The sequence below is a fragment of the Salvelinus fontinalis genome, chromosome 19 (assembly GCF_029448725.1).
Source record: "Salvelinus fontinalis isolate EN_2023a chromosome 19, ASM2944872v1, whole genome shotgun sequence".
NCBI classification, from domain to species: Eukaryota; Metazoa; Chordata; class Actinopteri; order Salmoniformes; family Salmonidae; genus Salvelinus; species Salvelinus fontinalis.
The window spans coordinates 33,938,120-33,963,026 of record NC_074683.1 but is presented as its reverse complement, the minus strand read 5'-3'; the positions used below and the strand labels follow the sequence as shown (position 1 = coordinate 33,963,026).

Below are 24,907 nucleotides of genomic sequence, written 5' to 3'. Positions count from 1 at the left end.
TTAGTTTTGTAATAGTGTTTTGTTTTCGGTTCTCCTTCTTCATAATAAAAAGGAAGATGGCTTATTTTCCTAATGCTGCGTTTTGGTCCGTCAATCCTCCACACGATCGTGACAGAATTACCCACCAATACAGGACCAAGCGGCATGTAAAGCGGCAACAGGACCCACCTACACAGGATTCTTGGACATGGGAGGAGATACTGGATGGTAAGGGGCCTTGGGCACAACCGGGAGAATATCGCCTTCCTCGTGAAGAGCTGGAGGCAGCTAAAGCCGAGAGGAGGCGATATGAGGAGGCAGCACGGAAACAAGGCTGGAAGCCCGTGAGTACAACCCAAATTTTTTGGGGGGGGGGGCCTTAAAGGGAGTGTGGCGAAGTCAGGTAGGAAACCTACGCCTACTCCCTGTACTTACCGTGGAGAGCGAGAGTACGGGCAGACACCGTGTTACGCAGTAGAGCGCACGGTGTCTCCTGTACGCGTGCATAGCCCGGTTCGGTACATTCCAGCTCCACGTATCGGCCGGGCTAGATTGAGCGTTGAGCCGTATGTCATGAAGCCGGCCCAACGCATCTGGTCACCAGTGCGTCTCCTCGGGCCGGCGTACATGGCACCAGCCTTACGCATGGTGTCCCCGGTTCGCCTACATAGCCCGGTGTGGGTTATTCCACCTCCCCGCACTGGTCAGGCGACGGGGAGCATACAACCAGGTAAGGTTGGGCAGGCTCGGCGCTCTAGGGAGCCAGTACGCATGCACGGTCCGGTATTTCCGGCGCCACCTCCCCGCCCCTACCCAGTACCACCAGTGCCTCCTCCACGCACTAGCCCTATGGTGCGTGTCTCCAGCCCTTTACCACCAGTGCCTAAACCACGCACCAAGCCTCCTGTGTGTCCCCAGAGTCCTGTGCGTCCTGTTGCTGCTCCCCGCACTAGCCCTGAGATGCGTGTCCCCAGCCCGGTACCACCAGTTCCGGCACCACGCACCAGGCCTACAGTGCGCCTCAGCCGGCAAGAGTCTGCCGTCTGCACAGGGATGCCTGAACTGCCCGTCTGCCAAGCGCCATCTGAGCCATCTGTCTACCCAGCGCCATCTGTCTACCCAGCGCCATCTGAGCCATCCGTCTACCCCGAGCCATTAGAGCCATCCGTCTGCCCCGAGCCATTAGAGCCGCCCGTCTGTCCCGAGCCGTCAGAGCCGTTCGTCAGTCAGGAGCCGCTAGAGCCATTCGTCAGACAGGATCTGCCAGAGCCGCCAACCAGACAGGATCTGCCAGAGCCGCCAACCAGACAGGATCTGCCAGAGCCGCCAACCAGACAGGATCTGCCAGAGCCGCCAACCAGACAGGATCTGCCAGAGCCGCCAACCAGACAGGATCTGCCAGAGCCGTCAACCAGCCATGAGCGGCCAGAGCCGTCAGCCAGCCATGAGCGTCCAGATCCGTCAGCCAGCCATGAGCGGCCAGATCCGTCATCCAGCCATGAGCGGCCAGATCCGTCAGCCAGCCATGAGCGGCCAGATCCGTCAGCCAGCCATGAGCGGCCAGATCCGTCAGCCAGCCATGAGCGGCCAGATCCGTCAGCCAGCCATGAGCGGCCAGATCCGTCAGCCAGCCATGAGCGGCCAGATCCGTCAGCCAGCCATGGGCCGTCCCTCAGTCCGGAGCTGCCGTCCCTCAGTCCGGAGCTGCCGTCCCTCAGTCCGGAGCTGCCGTCCCTCAGTCCGGAGCTGCCGTCCCTCAGTCCGGAGCTGCCGTCCCTCAGTCCGGAGCTGCCGTCCCTCAGTCCGGAGCTGCCGTCCCTCAGTCCAGAGCTGCCGTCCCTCAGTCCGGAGCTCTCCCTTATCCTGGTGCTCTCCCTTATCCTGGTGCTGCCCCTAATTCCGGAGCTGCCCCTTAGTCCGGAGCTGCCCCTTAGTCCGGAGCTGCCCCTTAGTCCGGAGCTGCCCCTTAGTCCGGAGCTGCCCCTTAGTCCGGAGCTGCCCCTTAATGCAGTGGGGTTAATGTGGATGGGGGTCATTTGGAGGAAGCTAAGGAGGCAGTTAGTGACTGTGGTGGGGTGGGGACCACGACCAGTGCCGGAGCCGCCACCGTGGAAGGAATCCCACCCAGACCCTCCCCTAGACTGTGTGCTGGTGCGCCCGGAGTTCGCACCTTAAGGGGGGGGTTATGTCACGCCCTGGCCTTAGTATTCTTTGTTTTCTTTATTATTTTAGTTAGGTCAGGGTGTGACATGGGGAATGTTTGTGTTTTATCGGTTTTGGGTGGTTATATGGTAAAGGGGGTGTTGGGTGTAGTGTATGGGTTTGTGTTGAGTGTATGTGTCTAGCTGTGTCTATGTTGGTGTAGTTGTCTAGGAGAGTCTATGGTTGCCTGAATGGGTTCCCAATTAGAGACAGCTGATTTCTGTTGTCTCTGATTGGGAGCCATGTTTAAGGTAACCATAGGCTTTCGTTTTGATGTGGGTAATTGTCTATGTTATACGTTTGTAGCATGTATGTGCACTACGTTCATAGCTTCACGGTCGTTTGTTTGTTTTGTTAGTTTTGTAATATTGTTTTGTTTTCGGTTCTCCTTCTTCATAATAAAAAGGAAGATGGCTTATTTTCCTAATGCTGCGTTTTGGTCCGTCAATCCTCCACACGATCGTGACAGAGACTTGTTTCTGGAAAGGTACATTTTTAAAGTAGGAACTCGAATTGTTTGGGTACAGACCTTAATAGTAAGACAGCCTACAGAGTTCTATCTCTGCAGTAGATTGCAACACCGCCCCCTTTGGCAGTTCTATCTTGGCGGAAAATCTTATTGTTAGGGATAGAAATTTCAGGGTTTGTGGTGCTTTTCCTAAGCCAGGATTCAGACACGGCTAAGACATCCAGGTTGGCAGAATGTGCTAAAGCAGTGAATAAAGCAAACTTAGGGAGTAGGCTTCTAATGTTAACATGCATGAAACCAAGGCTTTTACGGTTACAGAAGTCAACAAATGAGAGCACCTGGGGAGTAGGAGTGGAGCTAGGCACTGTAGGTCCTGGATTAACCTCTACATCACCAGAGGAACAGAGGAGAAGTAGGATAAGGGTACGGCTAAATGCTATAATAACTGGCCCTCTAGCACGTTCGGAACAGAGAGTAAAAGGAGCAGGTTTCTGGGCACGATAGCATAGAGTCAAATCAAATCAAATGTATTTATATAGCCCTTCCTACATCAGCTGATATCTCAAAGTGCTGTACAGAAACCCAGCCTAAAACCCCAAACAGCAAACAATGCAGGTGTAGAAGCCCGGTGGCTAGGAAAAACTCCCTAGAAAGGCCAAAACCTAGAAAGAAACCTAGAGAGGAACCAGGCTATGAGGGGTGGCCAGTCCTTTTCTGGCTGTGCCAGGTGGAGATTATAACAGAACATGGCCAAGATGTTCAAATGTTCATAAATGACCAGCATGGTCAAATAATAATAATCACAGTAGTTGTCGAGGGTGCAACAAGTCAGCACCTCAAGAGTAAATGTCAGTTGGCTTTTCATAGCCGATCATTGAGAGTATCTCTACCGCTCCTGCTGTCTCTAGAGAGTTGACAATAGCAGGTCTGGGACAGGTAGCATGTCCGGTGAACAGGTCAGGGTTCCATAGCCGCAGGCAGAAACAGTTGAAACTGAAGCAGCAGCACGGCCAGGTGGACTGGGGACAGCAAGGAGTCATCATGCGAGGTAGTCCTGAGGCATGGTCCTAGGGCTCAGGTCCTCAGAGAGAGAGAAAGAAAGAGAGAATTAGAGAGAGCATACTTAAATTCACACAGGACACCGGATAAGACAGGAGAAGTACTCCAGATATAACAGACTGACCCTAGCCCCCGTCAAGGCATAATGTACAGACAAATGTATGGTAGGAAGAGAGTACATTGGAAGTAAACCTAGGCATTGAGTAATGATGAGAGAGATATAGTCTATAGAGATGTTTAAACCAGGTGATGTCATCGCATATGTGGGAGGTGGAACAACATGGTTGGTTAAGGCATATTGAGCAGAGCTAGAGGCTCCACAGTGAAATAAGACAGTAATCACTAACCAGGACAATAATGGACAAGGCATATTGATATTAGGGAGAGGCATGCGTAGCCAAGTGATCGTATGGGTCGAGTGAGTGGTTGGGCTGGCTGGGGACACAGCGATTCAGACCGTTAGCAGGCCGGGGCTAGCAAGCTAGCAGTTAGCAGGCCGGGGCTAGCAAGTTAGTAGAAGGGCCTTAGAGGGATGTCGCGATGGGGGAAAGTCTGTTTTTGCCTCCTCGTACGGTGACGTCGATAGACTAGTCGTGGAATTAGTAGGGTTCCAAGTAGCAGAGGGGTCCAAGTCCAATTGGCAAAATGGGTATAGTGATCCAAGAAACTGGCCGATGGATCAGCTAACAGTCCAATATGCTCTAGATAGCTAGCAGGCCGCGGTTAGCAGAATGGGCCTTCAGGGGACGTCGCACCTGAGGGGCCTGTTGGAATCATCGGGCAGATTATGTTGGTATTCCAGTCGTGAAGGATCGGCGGGGTTCTGTGCCCCATACCGGCAGTAGAAGGGGTCCGGATATTGTAGCCGAGGAGTGTGCTTCAGGAGTAGCCCAGGAGCCCTCCCCGGGAGATTGGCCTAGCATGGGCTAGCTCCAGGCTAATTGGTGCTTGCTCCGGGACGGAAACGTTAGCCAGGAGTAGTCAACCCGGGTTGCGGTTAGCTAGCTGCGATGGTCCAGATGAAAAGGTTCAGAGTTTGCGGTAGGAATCCGGGGATATGGAGAGAAAAATAGGTCCGATATGCTCTGGTTTGAAACGCGTTGTACGAACTGGCGAGAGCTTTCCGAGCTAAAGGTTAGCTGATGACCGCTGGCCGTGGTTAGCTGACTGATAGCTGGTAGCTAGTTAGCTAGCTAGCTTCAGTTGAGTTCCGATGTAAGTAGAAATACTTTAGAAAAAAATAAACGGATCCACACCACATTGGGTGAGACGGGTTGCAGGAGAGTATTTTGAAATTGAGGTTAGGAAAAATATTAAAAAGATTGCGAAGAAAAAGATATAAAAAGATATATACATGGGACAAGACAAGACAAAGACAAAGACATCTGACTGCTACGCCATCTTGGATTATGCTATATTATGGTATATTGGCCATATAACACACACCCTCGTACCTTATTGCTTAAATATAACTCAATCACTGTTAGAAAAACAGACAGTTCTGAACAAAGCATGTCTGAGAGCGTAGTGACATCAATCTAATCAAATACTTTTATTTTCCTTTCTTTGCATGTGGTCTTTTGTACAATATGACATCCATCTAGCCTGGAGGAGGAAATTGTACCCCTCAAATCTTTCCAGTGGCACTGGACCAATGATAAAGACAGTGAATATGCATCACTCACTGGGGAAATGGCCCAATGTTCTCCGCTGGTGCCTATAAGATAGACTACTGTTCTCTCAATCGGGAGTTGAACATTTTGATAAGTAGAGACAGATTAGAGTCTTTTCCTTGGCTTGTCTTTTCAGCAATAGCCATTTGCTTTCTAAACTATGTTTCCTACGATTGTATTTTGAAATATTGTGATAAGCCTAGGGCTATTTAACTGCTTCTCACTGACCGCTCTAACTCAACAATCAGCTAGCCATTTTGGTAGCAGTAATTCAACAATCAGCTAGCCTATTTGGTAGCAGTAACTCAACAATCAGCTAGCCTATTTGGTAGCAGTAATTCAACAATCAGCTAGCCTATTTGGTAGCAGTAACTCAACAATCAGCCAGCCTATTTGGTAGCAGTAACTCAACAGTCAGCTAGCCTATTTGGTAGCAGTAACTCAACAATCAGCCAGCCTATTTGGTAGCAGTAACTCAACAATCAGCTAGCCTATTTGGTAGCAGTAACTCAACAATCAGCTAGCCTATTTGGTAGCAGTAACTCAACAATCAGCTAGCCTATTTGGTAGCAGTAACTCAACAATCAGCTAGCCTATTTGGTAGCAGTAACTCAACAATCAGCTAGCCTATTTGGTAGCAGTAACTCAACAATCAGCTAGCCTATTTGGTAGCAGTAACTCAACAATCAGCTAGCCTATTTGGTAGCAGTAATTCAACAGTCAGCTAGCTATTTGGTAGCAGTAACTCAACAATCAGCTAGCCTATTTGGTAGGCTATTTGCTGCGAGCTCTGCCCAAATTGTGCGCTTTAAACAATCCACAGTACATTTTTAAAAGAAGATAATGATCCTCTGTGGCCATATCATGCTCTCTGGTGTAGCATTTTGAATGTTTTCATTTAATTAAGTATAGGCATGAGTAATTATATAGCTGCTTTTGACAAATTTAATAAAATGTACTTTAGGGGATGCTTATCTTCCCCTAGCCTATGCCAACATCAATGTGTAGGTAACCGGTGAAAATAACAGTTGCTGGCCGCAAGGCTTACAAGGCCGAGTTCAAATGCTGACATCAATTCAATTTGTGCACTGCCTAACTGTCTGGCACGTCTCTGCTCTCTGAGAGAAAGGCATCAGGCTGGCAGCTGCTCTCTGAGATGCTCTCCGCATGGTCCTAAAGCCAGCCCATAACCAACACTCTAAACAGCCGCTGCATTTTAATCGGGATTGGAATGATTTTAGTCTTCCTATATGTAGCTTACATTTTTGGTCTTGAGCTATGGTTTAGCCCAGCTATACCCAACTGAGGCCTCTGTCATAGGGTGACCAGAGCAGATGTAATGAGATGGTAACTGAAGAGACTCTATGTAAGAGGATTGTACACTCAGAAAAAAAGGTGATATCTAGAACGTAAAATGGTTCTTCGGTGGTCCCCATAGGATAACCTTTTGAACAAGCCTTTTTGGTTCCATGTAGAACCCTTTTGGTTCCAGGTAGAACCCTTTTGGGTTCCATGTAGAACCCTTTCCACGGAAGGTTTTAAATGGAACCCAAAAGGAGGACAGCCGAATAACTATTTTGGAAGCTTTTTTTCTAAGAGTGTAGGTGCTGAAGCTCTCTAATGAGGCCCAGTCAATGTGTTAGAGAGCCTTAATGATGCTCGTTGCCCATAGGGATGAGTCTGAAACATACCCACTGGAAAGAGATGAGAGAGAGAGGGACATCAAGGAGGACATGTTTTTGAACGGTTTGCATTATAACAGTAGAGCCCCATACCCCCACCACCATTCCCTCCACATATGCTGACTCCATCTCACCCCCATTTACATACAATACTGTAGCCTTGCTGCCTTTCAGAACTGCAGTCATTTGAATATGTCTGTTAAGGCTGAATGCATAGTCTCAGAAGTAGAGCTAGAGAGGAGACTAGCTTTATGGCACAGATTGTTAGAGCTGTACATGTTGTTCACTACAGATATACAGTACATGTTGGATGTACCATCTCTGTGCCTGTGTCTACAACTGTGCCTCCCTGCTTCTCATAGCTTTAACATGAGGTTTCCGAGTCTTCAGACCCTCCCATCTGTAATATCATGTGTTACCTGGAATCACCCCAACCAATCAAGTCAGTGCTTTGAATAATTTATGTGTTTTTGATCGACAGCTGGCAATATAGGAGACTGTGTGGAGGAGTGGAATGTCAGAGTGAATCGAGATTATGTTGGAACCACCTTTTAAAGCAGGTTGACGTTTATTGTCTTTAGTCTTGTCCTTCAGGCAGCACTGAGCGAGTTCCCCTTAGAATTTTATTTTTTATTTAACCTTTATTTAACTAGGCAAGTCTTTACTTAGATAGGCCAGCTGCAAAGTCAAAATTGGCTATATTGTAAAAATGCATGTTTTTTTTGTTGTTGTCTAATTTAAGGTTAGGTTTAGGCATTGGGGTTAGCAGTGTGGTCAAGGTTAGGCTTAAAATCATATTAGATTACTTTGTGGCTGTGCTAGCTAGTGACCACTGCAGAGCTGCCTCCAGAACAAGATTCATGATGAAAAATACGAACCTGCCCTTTTAAAAGGGAGGGTTCTATGGGTTTTTTCAGAAAATGTATTAACATTCTATTAGAGAGATTACAGTCATAGCCTAGAGTGCCATGGGAATCTAATCACATATTCAGTAGAGGGCGAAAATTGGAATTACTTCCAATTTGAGTATGTTGAAGATTATGAACATGTAGTGAGGTAATGTAGTTAATCCCCAAAACCAGCATGGATCTATGGGATGAATTAAACACACTCTTAAAACGAGGGTTCTTTGGAAGGCAAGGAGTTTTAACTAAAACCTTTTTCATCGTAAGAACCTTTTTTTGAAGAAAGGGTTCTTTGATGATCCTTTGGAAGGAAAGAAGGGTTTTACATAGAACCCTTCTGAATCTGAATAAGATTTTGATAGTATTGATAGAATTTTTTTTCTTTCCTTTAAATAGTGTCTGAGTGTTTACCTCAGTGTTTAAACTTTGAATAATCTGGTCAATTTAAAAATATGTGTGAGAATGTTTTAAACTGTACCTATATGGGAATATTTGTGCATGTATCTCGTATTCCCTTAATGATTTTTACATGTACAGTACTGACATAGTATATACATTGCATTCGGAAAGTAATCAGACCCCTTGATTTTGGTGGCAGGTTTTCTCCAAATGTGACGCTTGACATTCAGGCCAAAGAGTTCAATCTTGTTTTCATCAGACCAGAGAATCTTGTTTCTCACGCTGGGGAGTAGCTTTTGCTGGGGAGTAGCTTCCGCCTTCCGCCATGAGGTTGAAGGAATTGTTCGTAAAGCTCAGAGACAGGATTGTGTCGAGTCACAGATCTAGGGAAGGGTACCAAAAAGATTCTGCAGCATTGATGGTCCCCAAAAACACAGTGGCCTCCATCATTCTTAAATGGAAGAAGTTTGGAAACACCAACACTCTTGCTAGAGCTGGTCACGCGGCCAAACTGAGCAATCGGGGAGAAAAGCCTTGGTCACCTCCCTGTTTTTATTTGTGGGAATACTTGGGGACAGATTTCTTATATAAACACATTGGGCAGGCCCCAAAAAAGTTGTGGCCCACGAGTCCACTGTTGCTGACCTCTGCCCTATGGGGACAAACCGAAGAACACTGTATGGTTCTACTTCGTAGCGAGCCTACAGACTGTGATCTTTACCCTCCGTAATTCTGGGAAAAAGAAAGTATGATGTATGTAGTTTATCATCAAATGTAGGATCAGTATCTATGTTGTGTGTGTGTGTGTGTGTGTGTGTGTGTGTGTGTTTAGAGGAAGTGAGTAAGAGAACATCAGGGAAGAATGCAGCTTCGTTCAACTCACATGATCCACATCTAGGATCAGCAGTGGAAGCATGTGCCCAACAACCTCCCTCCCTCCCTCCCTCCACACACACACACACACACACACACACACACACACACACACACACACACACACACACACACACACACACACACACACACACACACACACACACACACACACACACACACACACACACACACACACACACACACACACACACACACACACACACACACACACACACACAGAAAGAGAGAGAGAGAGCTGTTATTAACTCTATCCTATAAGAACTGTATGGAGCTGGGCCATGTGACTCTCGACTACCAACTAGCCTACTTAAAGCTGACCTGAATACCATGGAGGGTAAGGGGGATTTTTAATTTGACTTTCACCCCTGACTGACTTGGCTTGAGACTCACCGCTGAGGACACTTGAACATGTGATTCCCTTTGATTTCCGTTTGGAAAAACTAATGATGCTGATACACAGCTTTACAAGCTGATTTCAGGTCAGAGGTCAACAAGTTGTCAGATCTGTGTGGTCCTCATAACATTCCTGCCTCCCACTGAACTCAAATCAATGAGTAAAGGGAATGAGATATGAGCTGGTAAATATTTCACTACGATTGTCCCCCCAGGGAATTTCACCCTTTTCCTCTGGTGGCTGTGACTGTAACACAAAAAATTCTTGATTATGTCAATTGGTCATCAGTGAGACGAGGATGAGAGTACAATGAGAGGAGGGGTTCCCTGTAGTTTTCTTCCATTATGATGTCTGTAGGTACGATCTCCTGTCAGTCAGTGTGTATGAAGAGCTAAGCGTCTTAGTGCTTATTCAAACAAACCCACATGGCAATGAAGAGGGAAGCACTGCCGGATTCATAATCACAACATCTAGTATTGAGTTTGAGTTTATTTTATTTTTTACAGTAACAGTGCACATTAATCAACGTTTCAGTAAAAGTGCCGGTTTTAGCCAACCGGCAAATTTTCAACTGCAGTCCATGGGCAGGTTTTTAAAAACAATCAGAAAACAGACAATCAACGAGCAGTGAGCACACACACAGCAACACAGGACAAGCAAGACATAGCATGCAGACAGAGAAACATATCACAAAAAGCAACAAGACATTGAGGGTCTCTGTGCTGTAAGTCTCTCTGTCTCTGTCTCTGTCTCTGTCTCTGTCTATCTCTCTCTCACCTCTCTATCTCTCTCTCTCTCTCTCTCTCTCTCTCTCCCTCTCTCTCTCTCCGCCCATCTCTCTCTCCCCTCTCTCTCTCTCTCTCTCTCTCTGTCTATCTCTCTCTCCTCTCTCTCTCCCCCCTCTCTCTCTCTCTCTCTCTCTCTCTCTCTCTCTCTCTCTCTCTCTCTCTCTCTCTCTCTCTCTCTCTCTCTCCGCCCCTGTCTCTCTCCACCCTCTCTCTCCCCTCTCTCTCTCTCTCTCTGTCTGTCTCTCTCTCTCACTGTCTCTCTCACCCCTCTCTCTATCTCTCCACCCCTCTCTCTCTCCCCCCTCTCTCTCTCTGCTCTCTCCATTTTTCCCCAATTCCATTTCAGGGCTTTATTGGCATATGTTAACATTGCCAAAGCAAGTGAAGTAGATAATAAACAAAAGTGAAATAAACAATAGAAATTAGTAGTAAACATTACACTCAAAAAAGTTCCGAAAGAATAAAGACATTACAAATGTCATATTATGTGCAAATAGTTAAAAGTACAGCGAAAATAAATAAACAACAATATGGGTTGTATTTACAATGGTGTTTGTTCTTCACTGGTTGCCCTTTTCTTGTGGCAACAGGTCACAAATATTGCTGCTCTGATGGCACGCTCTGGTATTTAACCCAGTAGATATGGGAGTTTATCAAAATTGGGTTTGTTTTCAATTTCTTTGTAGATCTGTGTAATCTGCCGGAAATATGTGTCTCTAATATGGTCACACATTTGGCAGGGGGTTAGGAAGTGCAGCTCAGTTTCCACCTCATTTTGTGGGCCGTGTGCACATAGTCTGTCTTCTCTTGAGAGCCAGGTCGGCCTACGGCGGCCTTTCTCAATAGCAAGGCTATGCTCACTGAGGCTGTACATAGTCAAAGCTTTCCTTAAGTTTGGGTCAGTCACAGTGGTCAGGTATTCTGCCACTGTTTACTCTGTGTTTAGGGCCAAATAGCATTCTAGTTTGCTCAGTTTTTTTGTTAATTCTTTCCAATGTGTCAAGTAAATGTCTTTTTGTTTTCTCATGATTTGGTTGGGTCTTATTGTGTTGCTGTTCTGCGGCTCTGTGGGGTGTATTTGTGTTTATGAACAGAGCCCTAGGACCAGCTTGCTTAGGGGACTCATCTCCAGTTTCATTTCTCTGTAGGTGATGTCTTTGCTATGGAATGTTTGGGAATCGCTTCCTTTTAGGTGGTTTTTAAACAGCTCTTTTCTGGATTTTGATAATCAGCGGGTATCGGCCTAATTCCACTCTGCATGCATTATTTGGTGTTTTACCTTGTACACAGATTATATTTTTGCAGAATTCTGCATGCAGTCTCAATTTAGTGTTTGTCCCATTTTGTGAATTTTTGGTTGGTGAGAGGACCCCAGACCTCACAACCATGAAGGTCAATGGGTTCTATAACTGATTCAAGTATTTTTAGCCATATCCTAATTGGTGTACCAAATCTCTCAGCTCGTTCACAGCGTTGTGGAAGTTGCCTTTGGCGCTGATGTTTAGGCTGAGGTATGTATATTTTTTTGTGTGCTCTTGGGCAGCGGTGTACAGATGGAATTTGTATTTGTGGTCCTGGCAACTGGACCTTTTTTGGACAACCATTTTTTTAGTCTTATCTGTGCAATCTGTGCAGAAGATCTAGGTGCTGCTGTAGGCCCTCCTTGGTTGGTGACAGAAGCACCAGATCATCAGCAAACAGAAAACATTTTACTTCAGTTTCTAGTAGGGTAAGGCCGGGTGCTGTAGACTGTTCTAGTGCCCTCGCCAATTCATTGATATATACGTTGAAGAGGGTGGGGCTTAAGCTGCATCCCTGTCTCACCCCACAGCCCTGTGGAAAGAAATGTGTTTGTTTTTTGCCAATTTTAACCTCACACTTGTTGTTTGTGTACATGGATTTTATAACGTCATATGTTTTTCCCCCAACACCACTTTCAATCAATTTGGAGACCATCATGCCAAATTGAGTCAAAAGATTTTCTGAAATCAACAAAGCATGAGGAGACATTGCCTTTGTTTTGGTTGGTTTGATTATGAATTAGGGTGAGTATGTGGACTGTCATACGGTAATTTGGTAAAAAGCCAGTTTGACGTTTGCTCAGTTCATTGTTATTACTGAGGAGAAGTACGAGTCTGCTGTTAATGATAATGCAAAAGATTTTCCCAAGGTTGCTGTTGACATATCCGACGGTAGTTATTGGGGTCAAATTTGTCTCCGCTATTGTGGATTTGGGTGATCAGTCCATGGTTCCAAATATTGGGGAAGATGCCAGAGCCAACGATGATGTGAAAGAGTTTAAGTATAGCCAATTGTAATTTGTGGTTTGTATATTTTATAATTTTGTTGAGGATACCATCAACACCACAGGCCTTTTTCGGTTGGAGGGTTTGTATTTTGTCCTGTAGTTCATTCAATGTAATTGGAGAATCCAGTGGGTTCTTGTCACGATCGTGTGGAGGATTGACGGACCAAAACGCAGCTTTAGGAAAATAAGCCATCTCCTTTTTATTGAAGAAGAAGGCAAATGAAACAAACACACTTACGAACTAAACAAAACAAGAAAACGATCGTGAAGCTAAACAACGATGTGCACACACAGTCTACAAACGTATCACATAGACAACTACTCACAACAAATGAAAGCCTATGGCTACCCTAAATAAGGCTCCTAATCAGAGACAACCGAAATCAGCTGTCTCTAATTGGGAACTCATTCAGGTAACCATAGACTCTCCTAGACAACTAAACATACATAGACAACGCTAGACACATGTACTCAACACAAACCCATATACTACACCCAACAACCCCTTTACCATAGAAACACCCAAAACCAACAAAACACAAACATTCCCCATGTCACACCCTGACCTAACTAAAATAATAAAGAAAACAAAGAATACTAAGGCCAGGGCGTGACATAACCCCCCCCTTAAGGTGCGAACTCCGGACGCACCATTAACCAGTCTAGGGGAGGGTCTGGGTGGGCTTCCATCCACGGTGGCGGCAGCGGCTCTGGTCGTGGTCCCCACGTCACCACAGTCCCTAACCGCCTCCTTAGCTTCCTCCAAATGACCCCCCTCCACATTAACCCCACTGCATTAAGGGGCAGTTCCGGACTAAGGGGCAGCTCCGGACTAAGGGGCAGTACCAGGGTAAGGGACAGTACCAGGGTCAGGGGCAGCTCCGAACTAAGGGGCAGTACCAGGGTAAGGGACAGCACCAGGATAAGGGGCAGCACCAGGATAAGGGGCAGCTCCGGACTGAGGAACGGCAGCTCCGGACTGAGGAACGGCAGCTCCGGACTGAGGAACGGCAGCTCCGGACTGAGGGACTGCAGCTCCGGACTGAGGGACGGCCCATGGCTGGCTGACGGATCTGGCTGCTCATGGCTGGCTGACGGATCTGGCTGCTCATGGCTAGCTGACGGATCTGGCTGCTCATGGCTAGCTGACGGATCTGGCTGCTCATGGCTAGCTGACGGATCTGGCTGCTCATGGCTAGCTGACGGATCTGGCTGCTCATGGCTGACTGACGGATCTGGCTGCTCATGGCTGACTGACGGATCTGGCTGCTCATGGCTGGCTGACGGATCTGGCTGCTCATGGCTAGCTGACGGATCTGGCTGCTCATGGCTGGCTGACGGATCTGGCTGCTCATGGCTGGCTGACGGATCTGGCTGCTCATGGCTGGCTGACGGATCTGGCTGCTCATGGCTGGCTGACGGATCTGGCTGCTCATGGCTGGCTGACGGATCTGGCTGCTCATGGCTGGCTGACGGATCTGGCTGCTCATGGCTGGCTGACGGATCTGGCTGCTCATGGCTGGCTGACGGATCTGGCTGCTCATGGCTGGCTGACGGATCTGGCTGCTCATGGCTAGCTGACGGATCTGGCTGCTCATGGCTAGCTGACGGATCTGGCTGCTCATGGCTAGCTGACGGATCTGGCTGCTCATGGCTGACTGACGGATCTGGCTGCTCATGGCTGACTGACGGATCTGGCTGCTCATGGCTGGCTGACGGATCTGGCTGCTCATGGCTGGCTGACGGATCTGGCTGCTCATGGCTAGCTGACGGATCTGGCTGCTCATGGCTAGCTGACGGATCTGGCTGCTCATGGCTAGCTGACGGATCTGGCTGCTCATGGCTAGCTGACGGGTCTGGCTGCTCATGGCTAGCTGGCGGCTCTGGCAGATCCTGTCTGGTTGGCGGCTCTGGCAGATCCTGTCTGGTTGGCGGCTCTGGCAGATCCTGTCTGGTTGGCGGCTCTGGCAGATCCTGTCTGGTTGGCGGCTCTGGCAGATCCTGTCTGGTTGGCGGCTCTGGCAGATCCTGTCTGGTTGGCGGCTCTGGCAGATCCTGTCTGGTTGGCGGCTCTGGCAGATCCTGTCTGGTTTGCGGCTCTGGCAGATCCTGTCTGGTTGGCGGCTCTGGCAGATCCTGTCTGGTTGGCGGCTCTGGCAGATCCTGTCTGGTTGGCGGCTCTGGCAGATCCTGTCTGGTTGGCGGCTCTGGCAGATCCTGTCTGGCGGGCGGCTCTGGCAGATCCTGTCTGGCGGGCGGCTCTAGCGGCTCCTGTCTGGTGGGCGGCTCTAGCGGCTCCTGTCTGGCGGACGGCTCTGTAGGCTCATGGCAGACGGGCGGCTTTGCAGGCTCATGGCAGACGGGCGGCTTTGCAGGCTCATGGCAGACGGATGGCTCAGACGGCGCTGGGGAGACGGATGGCTCAGATGGCGCTGGGGAGACGGATGGCTCAGATGGCGCTTGGCAGACGGGCAGTTCAGGCATCGCTGTGCAGACGGCAGACTCCTGCCGGCTGAGGCGCACTGTAGGCCTGGTGCGTGGTGCCGGGACTGGTGGCACCGGGCTGGGGACACGCATCTCAGGGCTAGTGCGGGGAGCAGCAACAGGACGCACAGGACTCTGGGGACACACAGGAGGCTTGGTGCGTGGTTTAGGCACTGGTGGTAAAGGGCTGGAGACACGCACCATATAGCTAGTGCGTGGAGGAGGCACTGGTGGTACTGGGTTGGGGCGGGGAGGTGGCGCCGGAAATACCGGACCGTGCAGGCGTACTGGCTCCCTTGAGCGCCGAGCCCGCCCAACCCTACCTGGTTGTATGCTCCCCGTCGCCTGACCAGTGCGGGGAGGTGGAAAAACCCGCACCGGCCTATGTAGGCGAACCGGGGACACCATGCGTAAGGCTGGTGCCATGTACGCCGGCCCGAGGAGACGCACTGGTGACCAGATGCGTTGGGCCGGCTTCATGACATACGGCTCAACGCTCAGTCTAGCCCGGCCGATACGTGGAGCTGAAATGTACCGAACCGGGCTATGCACGCGTACAGGAGACACCGTGCGCTCTACTGCGTAACACGGTGTCTGCCCGTACTCTCGCTCTCCACGGTAAGTACAGGGAGTAGGCGCAGGTTTCCTACCTGACTTCGCCACACTCCCTTTAAGGCCCCCCCCAAGAAATTTTTGGGTTGTACTCACGGGCTTCCAGCCTTGTCTCCGTGCTGCCTCCTCATATCGCCTCCTCTCGGCTTTAGCTGCCTCCAGCTCTTCACGAGGAAGGCGATATTCTCCCGGTTGTGCCCACGGCCCCTTACCATCCAGTATCTCCTCCCATGTCCACGAATCCTGTGTAGGTGGGTCCTGTTGCCGCTTTCCATGCCGCTTGGTCCTGTATTGGTGAGTAGTTCTGTCACGATCGTGTGGAGGATTGACGGACCAAAACGCAGCTTTAGGAAAATAAGCCATCTCCTTTTTATTGAAGAAGAAGGCAAACGAAACAAACACACTTACGAACTAAACAAAACAAGAAAACGATCGTGAAGCTAAACAACGATGTGCACACACAGGCTACAAACGTATCACATAGACAACTACTCACAACAAATGAAAGCCTATGGCTACCCTAAATAAGGCTCCCAATCAGAGACAACCGAAATCAGCTGTCTCTAATTGGGAACTCATTCAGGTAACCATAGACTCTCCTAGACAACTAAACATACATAGACAACGCTAGACACATGTACTCAACACAAACCCATATACTACACCCAACAACCCCTTTACCATAGAAACACCCAAAACCAACAAAACACAAACATTCCCCATGTCACACCCTGACCTAACTAAAATAATAAAGAAAACAAAGAATACTAAGGCCAGGGCGTGACAGTTCTGGTTGTCTTTAATAGTTGATTCTGAGATTTGCATTTGCTCATGTATATGTTTTTTCTGTTTGTTCTTTGTTTTCGGATCAAAAAGATGGTGGTTAATCCATACATCTCCGTTTTGGATAGATAACTCTTTGTATTGTTGTTTGTTCAGATTTTTCCAATTTTCCCAGAAGTGGTTAGAGTCTATGGATTCTTCCATTACATTGAGCTGATTTCTAACGTGCTGTTATTTTTCTGTGGTGTATTTCTGTATTGTTTTAGTGATTCACCATAGTGAAGGTGTAGACTCAGGTTTTATACGTCTCTATGTTATTGGTTAGACAGGTTTCTCAATTTCATTCTTAGATTTTCATCAAACCATTTGTCATTGTTGTTAATTTTCTTTGGTTTTCTGTTTGACATTTTTAGATTTTAGATACTGTTTAGGTTTTCTACTGCCAAGTTTATGCCTTCATTATTACAGTGGAACGTTTTGTCCAGGAAGTAGTCTAAAACGGATTGAATTTGTTGTTGCCTAATTGTTTTTTGGTAGGTTTCCACACTACATTCCTTCCATCTATAGCATTTCTTAATACTAATCAGTTCCTTTGGCTTTGATGCCTCATGACTGACTATTGCTCTGTTCAAGTAGACTGTGATTTTGCTGTGATCTGATAGGGGTGTCAGTGGACTGACTGTGAATGCTCTGAGAGACTCTGGGTTGAGGTCAGTGATAAAGTAGTCCACAGTACTACTGCCAAGAGATGAGCTGTAAGTGTACCTACCATAGGAGTCCCCTCGAAGCCTACCATTGATGTACATACCCAGCGTGCAACAGAGCTGCAGGAGTTGTGACCTGTTTTTGTTGGTTATGTTGTCATAGTTGTGCCTAAGGGGATATATGTCACCTCCAGGTAGGTGTTTGTCCCCCTGTGGGCTAAGGGTGTCAGGTTCTTGTTCAGTTCTGACATTTAGGTCATCATAGACTAACCAGGGCATGTCCCTAGGCCTGGAAATTATTGATTTCCCCCTCCAGGATGGAGAAGCTGTCTTCATTAAAGTATCGGGATTCTAGTGGGGGATATAGGTAGCACACAGGAGGACATTTTTCTCTGTTGAGATCATTTCCTTTTGAATTTCTAGCCAAATGTAAAATGTACCTGTTTCGAATAATTTAATAGAGTGATTTAGGTCTGCTCTATACCAAATTAGCATACTCCCCGAGTCCCTTCCCTGTTTCACACCTGATAGTTTGGTGGATGGGACTACCAGTTCTCTGTAACCTTGAGGGCAACCAGTGGGTCCATCTCCTCTATACCATGTTTCTTCTAGGATGACATTGTCCTCAGGCCTTGAATATTCCAGGATGAGATAGTGAAATCTTTGTGTCCTATAAAGTGTCCAATATTGTTAGTGGTGTGGTTTGGCCTCAGACCAGTAAGTGTGAGCAGAGCCTGCTGAGCATCTGGTACATGACATTGGCTTGGGCTAGTGTATAGGTCTGATCTGAGGGGGCCTAGCTTTTTCAATCACTCCCTTGAGTGCTGTTGCCACACTTTCCTGCAGTGTTCTCAGGTTGTTTGTGCCTGTGTGTATTATTATGTGGCTAGGTGACCCTAACTGGTCCTCAGACAGAAGGTCTAGGGCGCGCTTGGTGTTTGGTCACCAGAGTTTAGACACTGTGTGTTTGGGGAAAAGTACGTTTTCTTGTATATACACTGCTCAAAAAAATAAAGGGAACACTTAAACAACACAATGTAACTCCAAGTCAATCACACTTCTGTGAAATCAAACTGTCCACTTAGGAAGCAACACTGATTGACAATAAATTTCACATGCGGTTGTGCAAATGGAATAGACAAAAGGTGGAAATTATAGGCAATTAGTAAGACACCCCCAAAAAAGGAGTGATTCTGCAGGTGGTGACCACAGACCACTTCTCAGTTCCTATGCTTCCTGGCTGATGTTTTGGTCACTTTTTTTTTCTTGTTTTTTTTTAGGGGTGGATCAGCTTAGTATTGCGGAAAGAATGTTGCTTCCAATGTAATTGTCTGCATCATTTCCATTCCCCCATATTTTTTTGGGTAAATATATATATCCATACACGTATGCATAAATATACACATATATACATACACATACCTATATAGACATACATACTTTTTTAAAGAATATGCCTTTATTATTATTCCCCACGACCCTACCACCAATCCCCCAATTGGAGTAAACTTATAAACACTTCTGCTTTTACCTTCAATTTCTACATCTTATACCTATCTTACAGACACAGTCCACTTTACAATAGTTCTCTCTTATTTGTTCTTAGTCCTTCCTCTATTTCTGTTGTCCATCCAATTTTATTTCCACTTGTAACTGTGCTATTTCACAAAAGCTCCGCACCTATACACATTTCACAGATCCCGTATGCCCTACATTGTTTATCTTGTTATTAGTCCCACCCTTCAGCTCCACCCAACCCCTCCCATCTATCTTCCAACATCATCCAATCACACTTCTGTGAAATCAAACTGTCCACTTAGGAAGCAACACTGATTGACAATAAATTTCACATGCGGTTGTGCAAATGGAATAGACAAAAGGTGGAAATTATAGGCAATTAGTAAGACACCCCCAAAAAAGGAGTGGTTCTGCAGGTGGTGACCACAGACCACTTCTCAGTTCCTATGCTTCTGGCTGATGTTTTGGTCACTTTTGAATGCTGGCGGTGCTTTCACTCTAGTGGTAGCATGAGACGGAGTCGACAACCCACACAAGTGGCTCAGGTAGTGCAGCTCATCCAGGATGGCACATCAATGCGAGCTGTGGCAAAAAGGTTTGCTGTGTCTGTCAGCGTAGTGTCCAGAGCATGGAGGCGCTACCAGGAGACAGGCCAGTACATCAGGAGACGTGGAGGAGGCCGTAGGAGGGCAACAACCCAGCAGCAGGACCGCTACCTCCGCCTTTGTGCAAGGAGGTGCACTGCCAGAGCCCTGCAAAATGACCTCCAGCAGGCCACAAATGTGCATGTCTGCTCAAACGGTCAGAAACAGACTCCATGAGGGTGGTATGAGGGCCCGACGTCCACAGGTGGGGGTTGTGAATCACTCCTTTTTTGGGGGTGTCTTACTAATTGCCTATAATTTCCATCTTTTGTCTATTCCATTTGCACAACCGCATGTGAAATGTATTGTCAATCAGTGTTGCTTCCTAAGTGGACAGTTTGATTTCACAGAAGTGTGATTGACTTGGAGTTACATTGTGTTGTTTAAGTGTTCCCTTTATTTTTTTGAGCAGTGTATTTCCCGTTTGAGTCCATAAGGAGTACAATCTGTGGCTTGTGTATGTCCTTAGTGGGTGTGTGGGGGGGGGGGTTGTCAGGAGTGCTATCAGGGTGGCTGACAGGGGCGGTGATCAGAGGCTCTCTCTCTCTCCCCTTCCCCTCTCTCTCTCTCTGTGCCTTCTCTTGTTAGCAGTCTGTCTTCATGGATCGGCAATCACACCGCCACCTGTCAGCACTTAACTACCTTTGCAACAGCAAACTTAATTCACCCTTTATCAGAGAGAACAACAAATTAGTGAACCCTGGCGTCTCCTGAGAAGCTTTTAGTCGAGCTAATTATCTGTAGCCTTGTTGTAGCTCACTGGGATTCATCCACCCTTTACCTTCCTGCAACACTGCAAATGACATCCTCAAGTGCTTTCTTGGCTGGCTGGGAGAAGGGGAAGGAGAAGAACTAACTCCATTGTGGTTTGAAGCAGTGTTAATTAGCCCTTGTTGTAGCGCATTGTTTACCTCCTGCCTTTGGCTAGACGTGCATGGGGGTAGCTATTAATCCCAGTTTCTCACCTCTCTACAGGCCTGCTGGAGAGCAGCATGCGACTAAAGCCCCACGAGGCTCAGAACTACAGGAAGAAGGCATTGTGGGTGTCTTGGATCTCCATCGTGGTGACAATCATCCTGGCAGTGGCAGCCTTCAGTGAGTACATACCATTTAATGGTGTCCTTTAATGGTGTTGTATTATTCACTGTAGCCTGGTGTCCTTCAACAGTCCTATATTGTTAAGTGACTCTCCCTGAGTGACTGTGGTTCTGGATGTTTCTTGATGAGCACTGCTGTTAGGTTGCTTCAGGCCTAGGTAGTTATTCATTAGGTAGTGCCCTTCATCCAATGATTTCCAATGCATTTCAACCATTGACTAAACATTGGTTTTAAACCAAGTAAATAAAAGTATATTATATTAAGTATATTTTGTAATTTTGTTACACTAAATTAGAACTCAGTCCAACAGGAAAAAGATCAAAAGAAAGAATGAGTGGGAAAAATAGCATTTGAAATCCAAACCAACCTGCTGGCAGATTGGCATTACTGTCAGAAAACAACAGAAAGAGCAACAGATAGAACAGAAGGCCAAATCGAACTCCTGTTCATAATATTGTAAATTGTAGTTATTTTGAAGCCTTCACAATGCACTGTGAAAGAAAGCTGGCCAAATCACCTGAAATTCTTGAAAATAAGTTTGCAGTGCTGTCATTCATTGCTAGTCACCACATGTCAAAAAGTTCACTTCACGTTGACTCATTCCCCTTGTTGTATTCTGGGGTGTAGATTCAAGAGAAAAAACAAGGGTAGAAAAAAACATTTTTTCACTGACAGATGTTTGACTGTAGACATGCAGACTGGCAGACTGACTGCATGCAGTAAGCCCGGAGCCACTTTGTCATTCACAATGGCTGAGCAACAGGGTTAACTTGTTATAAATGGGCTTGAACATTGTTAGTTCGTTATCGACCGGGGTAATTAATATTCTGTCCTCGCCACACACCAGTCTAAGGACCAGGGAATAGACAGATGAGCCGAGGCAAAGTCGCAGTGCATTCTGGGAATTGATGGGACATCTGTGTTCAGCATCTAGGATATGGAAATGGAGTTTGTTGTCAGGGACATTTCCTGTCCTATGTCCTATATCACTCTGAGACATCTGCTCCAAGAACATCCTCAAACTGAACTTGTAGAATTCATCTCCCCAAACACCTATTTTTCTGTGGCAATTGACGAGACTATAAGTGATTTTAAATAGACCCAGAAAAAACTACAACTAAACAAAAATGATTTTTCAAACTACTTGACTAAAATGAGATGAGACGAAATGATCAGAAAATCTGACTACTGAATGGACTGGACAAGAGTTTTTGGAGAGATTGAGAGTTTTTCAGTGATAAGCACAATGAATATTAGCAGCACAGATGCACAGCGTGGTTCTGTTCAGCAGTGGGAAGGATAGGCCACACGCAGTACACACAGCCTAACATTTATTTGGACTCTCGCCACCATAAGACTGTTCCTGTGTATTCTCACCATACCTGCTTTTTAGTGTAGCCTCATCACACAGCTGTGTGTTTTGTTAAGCTTGTTTGGTCCTTGTGTTGTTAAGACTTGAATTGAAATGGCCTCCACAAAGCTGAATTTCCAAATGGACCGTCCTTGGGCTAGATAGGGTTTCACAGCCATAACCATAGGATAACGCACAATGCTCATATAATGGACTTGGCTACATACCGTATGATTGAGTATGTTGTTCAGAGAGGCAAGATGACAATACAAAGATACAATCTGTTCTTGTCAAATGTCACTATAGGGCTGAATTCTATCATAATTCTTCCATCGTATCTGCCATACTACGGTTTATGTTAAATCCTCACATTCTGGATGAAACAGGAAGCATATCAGGCAGAAATTAGAGAGGGACATTTGGATCCAAACAGCTTGGTTATCCACATAGTAATGCATGTCTATGGTGGCAGAAACTTTATCTATACTGAGTGTACAAAACATTATGAACGCCTGCTCTTTCCATGACATAGACTGACCAGGTGAATCCAGGTGAAAATTATGATCCCTTATTGATGTCACTTATTAAATCCACTTCTATCAGTGTAGATGAAGGGGAGGAGACAGGTTAAAGAAGAAGGATTTTTAAGCCTTGAGACAATTGAGACATGGATTGTGTATGTGTGCCATTCAGAGGGTGAAAGATTTAAGTGCCTTTGAACAGAGTATGGTAGTAGGTGCCAGGCGCACCAGTTTATATCAAGAACTACAATGCTGCTGGGTTTTTCACACTCAACAGTTTCCTGTGTGTATCAAGAATGGTCCACCACCCAAATGACATCAAGCCAACTTGACACAACTGTGGGAAGCATTGGCGGAAACATGGGCCAGCATTCCTGTGGAACGCTTTCGACACCTTGTAATTGAGGCTGTTTTGAGGGCAAAATGGGGGTGCTCAATAGTAGGAAGGTGTTCCTAATGTTTTGTACACTCGGTGTATATTCTGTTGTTGCACCTTCCAGACTAGTGACATTGACATTGTAAAATTAAAATATATATTGACAAAGAGGCAAATGAGGCGAGGATTTGAAAGGAATTTCTCGTCTGTTCAACAAATGCTAGGCCTGCATTAACTATGGAGTTCAGCAATGTGTCTTTATTATCATAGACAGTATCTGTGGGATTGTGTGATGCCAGACGATGACTGAAAGCCTTTAAATTATTGTGTCTGATCTATCTTCCGTAGTCTTTGCCTTCGAAGTTTCACCAATTCATAATTTAACTTTCTTTGAGACCCACTCAGACACAACATTAACGGAATAGATATCTCATTAACAATATAACACATAATATTCCGTTGTGCAAAGGCCAGGCATAATAGGTTTAGATATGGTGCATCACTGTTCTGCCTGCTGAGAGAGCATTGTATAATAGCAAAGCTGCTCAATATTCAAAGAGAGTGTTCTTCTCAACAAGCTGATTTAAGATAGCCTACAGCCCTGTTAGGGATTGTAGAAGTATTCTGGGGGGGTGACAAATGGTGTGCTGCTTGATAAATCTGTCCCTCTGTCTGGTTCCATTTGATGTTATGTGAGGAGGGAGAGCGAAGGAGAGAGAGACGTAGAGAGAGAGAGAGAGGGGGGGGGGGGGAGAAGCAGGAGAGAGCAGGGAGAGGGAAATTGAAATGAGAAGGAGAGATTGGGATAGAGAGAGAGAGACAGGGAGAGACAGAGACAGAGACAGAGATAGAGAGAGACACACACAGAGACACACACAGAGACACACACAGAGACACACACAGAGACACACACAGAGACACACACAGAGACACACACAGAGACACACACAGAGAGACACACAGAGAGACACACAGAGAGACACACAGAGAGACACACAGAGAGACACACAGAGACACACACAGAGACACACAGAGACAGGATGAATAAAGCACACCAGTGCAGTCTCATGTGACTACTGTTATGGGTGGTCCAGATGATTCCGGTCTGAATGTGGAGAGAGATCTGGTTGGGCTTTAACTCAGTCTGAACACAACCACTGGAGTTAAAAATAAACACTCAACAATTCTGCTTATTGGTTATGCAGTTCTCATTAAAATAACTTTGTGCACACATGCATGTATAAGGGACATTCTCTCACAGGTAGTAAAACAGTTTAGTGCAGGCAAATGTTCACAGAAATCTGTATATTAGGGCTGCACAATGAATACATTTTTTATCGAAATTGCAATATTGGCATGTGCAATATCCATATTGCAAAAGGCTGCAATTTATTTTAAACACCATGAATGTAACATTCAAATCCCCTGTGAAACTCTGACCAGTACTTTGGTTCATACCCTGTCACAACAACTTTTACTGTACCTGTCTATGTCGTTAGTTATGCCAAGCAACACCAACCATAGAATGCTCATTTTAATTATATTATTCCAAAAGTTCACTCAAGTGTTTTGATCCAAATCTAAAATATAATCTCAATATTTGGTTAAAAAAATGCTATTATTATTATTTTCCCGTATCGTGCTGTATATTGAACATTGGGAAAAATATATCCAAAAGTGATGGATGATCTGAAGAATGAATGATCTGATTTGAGAACACTTACGTCGTAGAGGTAGCCCTTCACCTGGAATCACTGCCTTCCAAGTTGGTGTGGCGTTTCCTGCAGTATGTTGCTCCTAGACCTCCAGCCTTCCCCCTGGTTTTAAATTAAACATTAGATGGCTTTCACAATCCGCCGTGCCTCCAGGCTCAGTGCACCTCCTTCTCCGTCCTCTCAGTATTTTCTCATCAACTTCAAATCTAATTAGCTCACTTACAGCCAAAGTGCAGCATCAGAAGTGCTTTTAGAGCAGTGGAATATAGGGGAATGAATGCATTCCCATCTTTAGAAGATTACCAGATTAAAAAATAAATAATAATATTTAACCTTTATTTAACTA

At 46.3% G+C, this 24,907-nt stretch overlaps 1 protein-coding gene across 2 annotated transcripts in view; it reads left to right on the top strand.

Annotated features, from left to right (window-relative positions):
* LOC129816650 (transmembrane protein 163-like) overlaps window positions 1–24,907 on the top strand; it is a 117,637-nt gene that overhangs the window by 14,920 nt on the left and 77,810 nt on the right. For both annotated transcript variants that reach the window (XM_055871395.1, XM_055871394.1), the window contains exon 2: window positions 20,476–20,595. In XM_055871395.1, coding sequence (XP_055727370.1) covers window positions 20,476–20,595 — 120 coding nt within the window. The remainder of the gene's footprint in view (window positions 1–20,475; window positions 20,596–24,907) is intronic.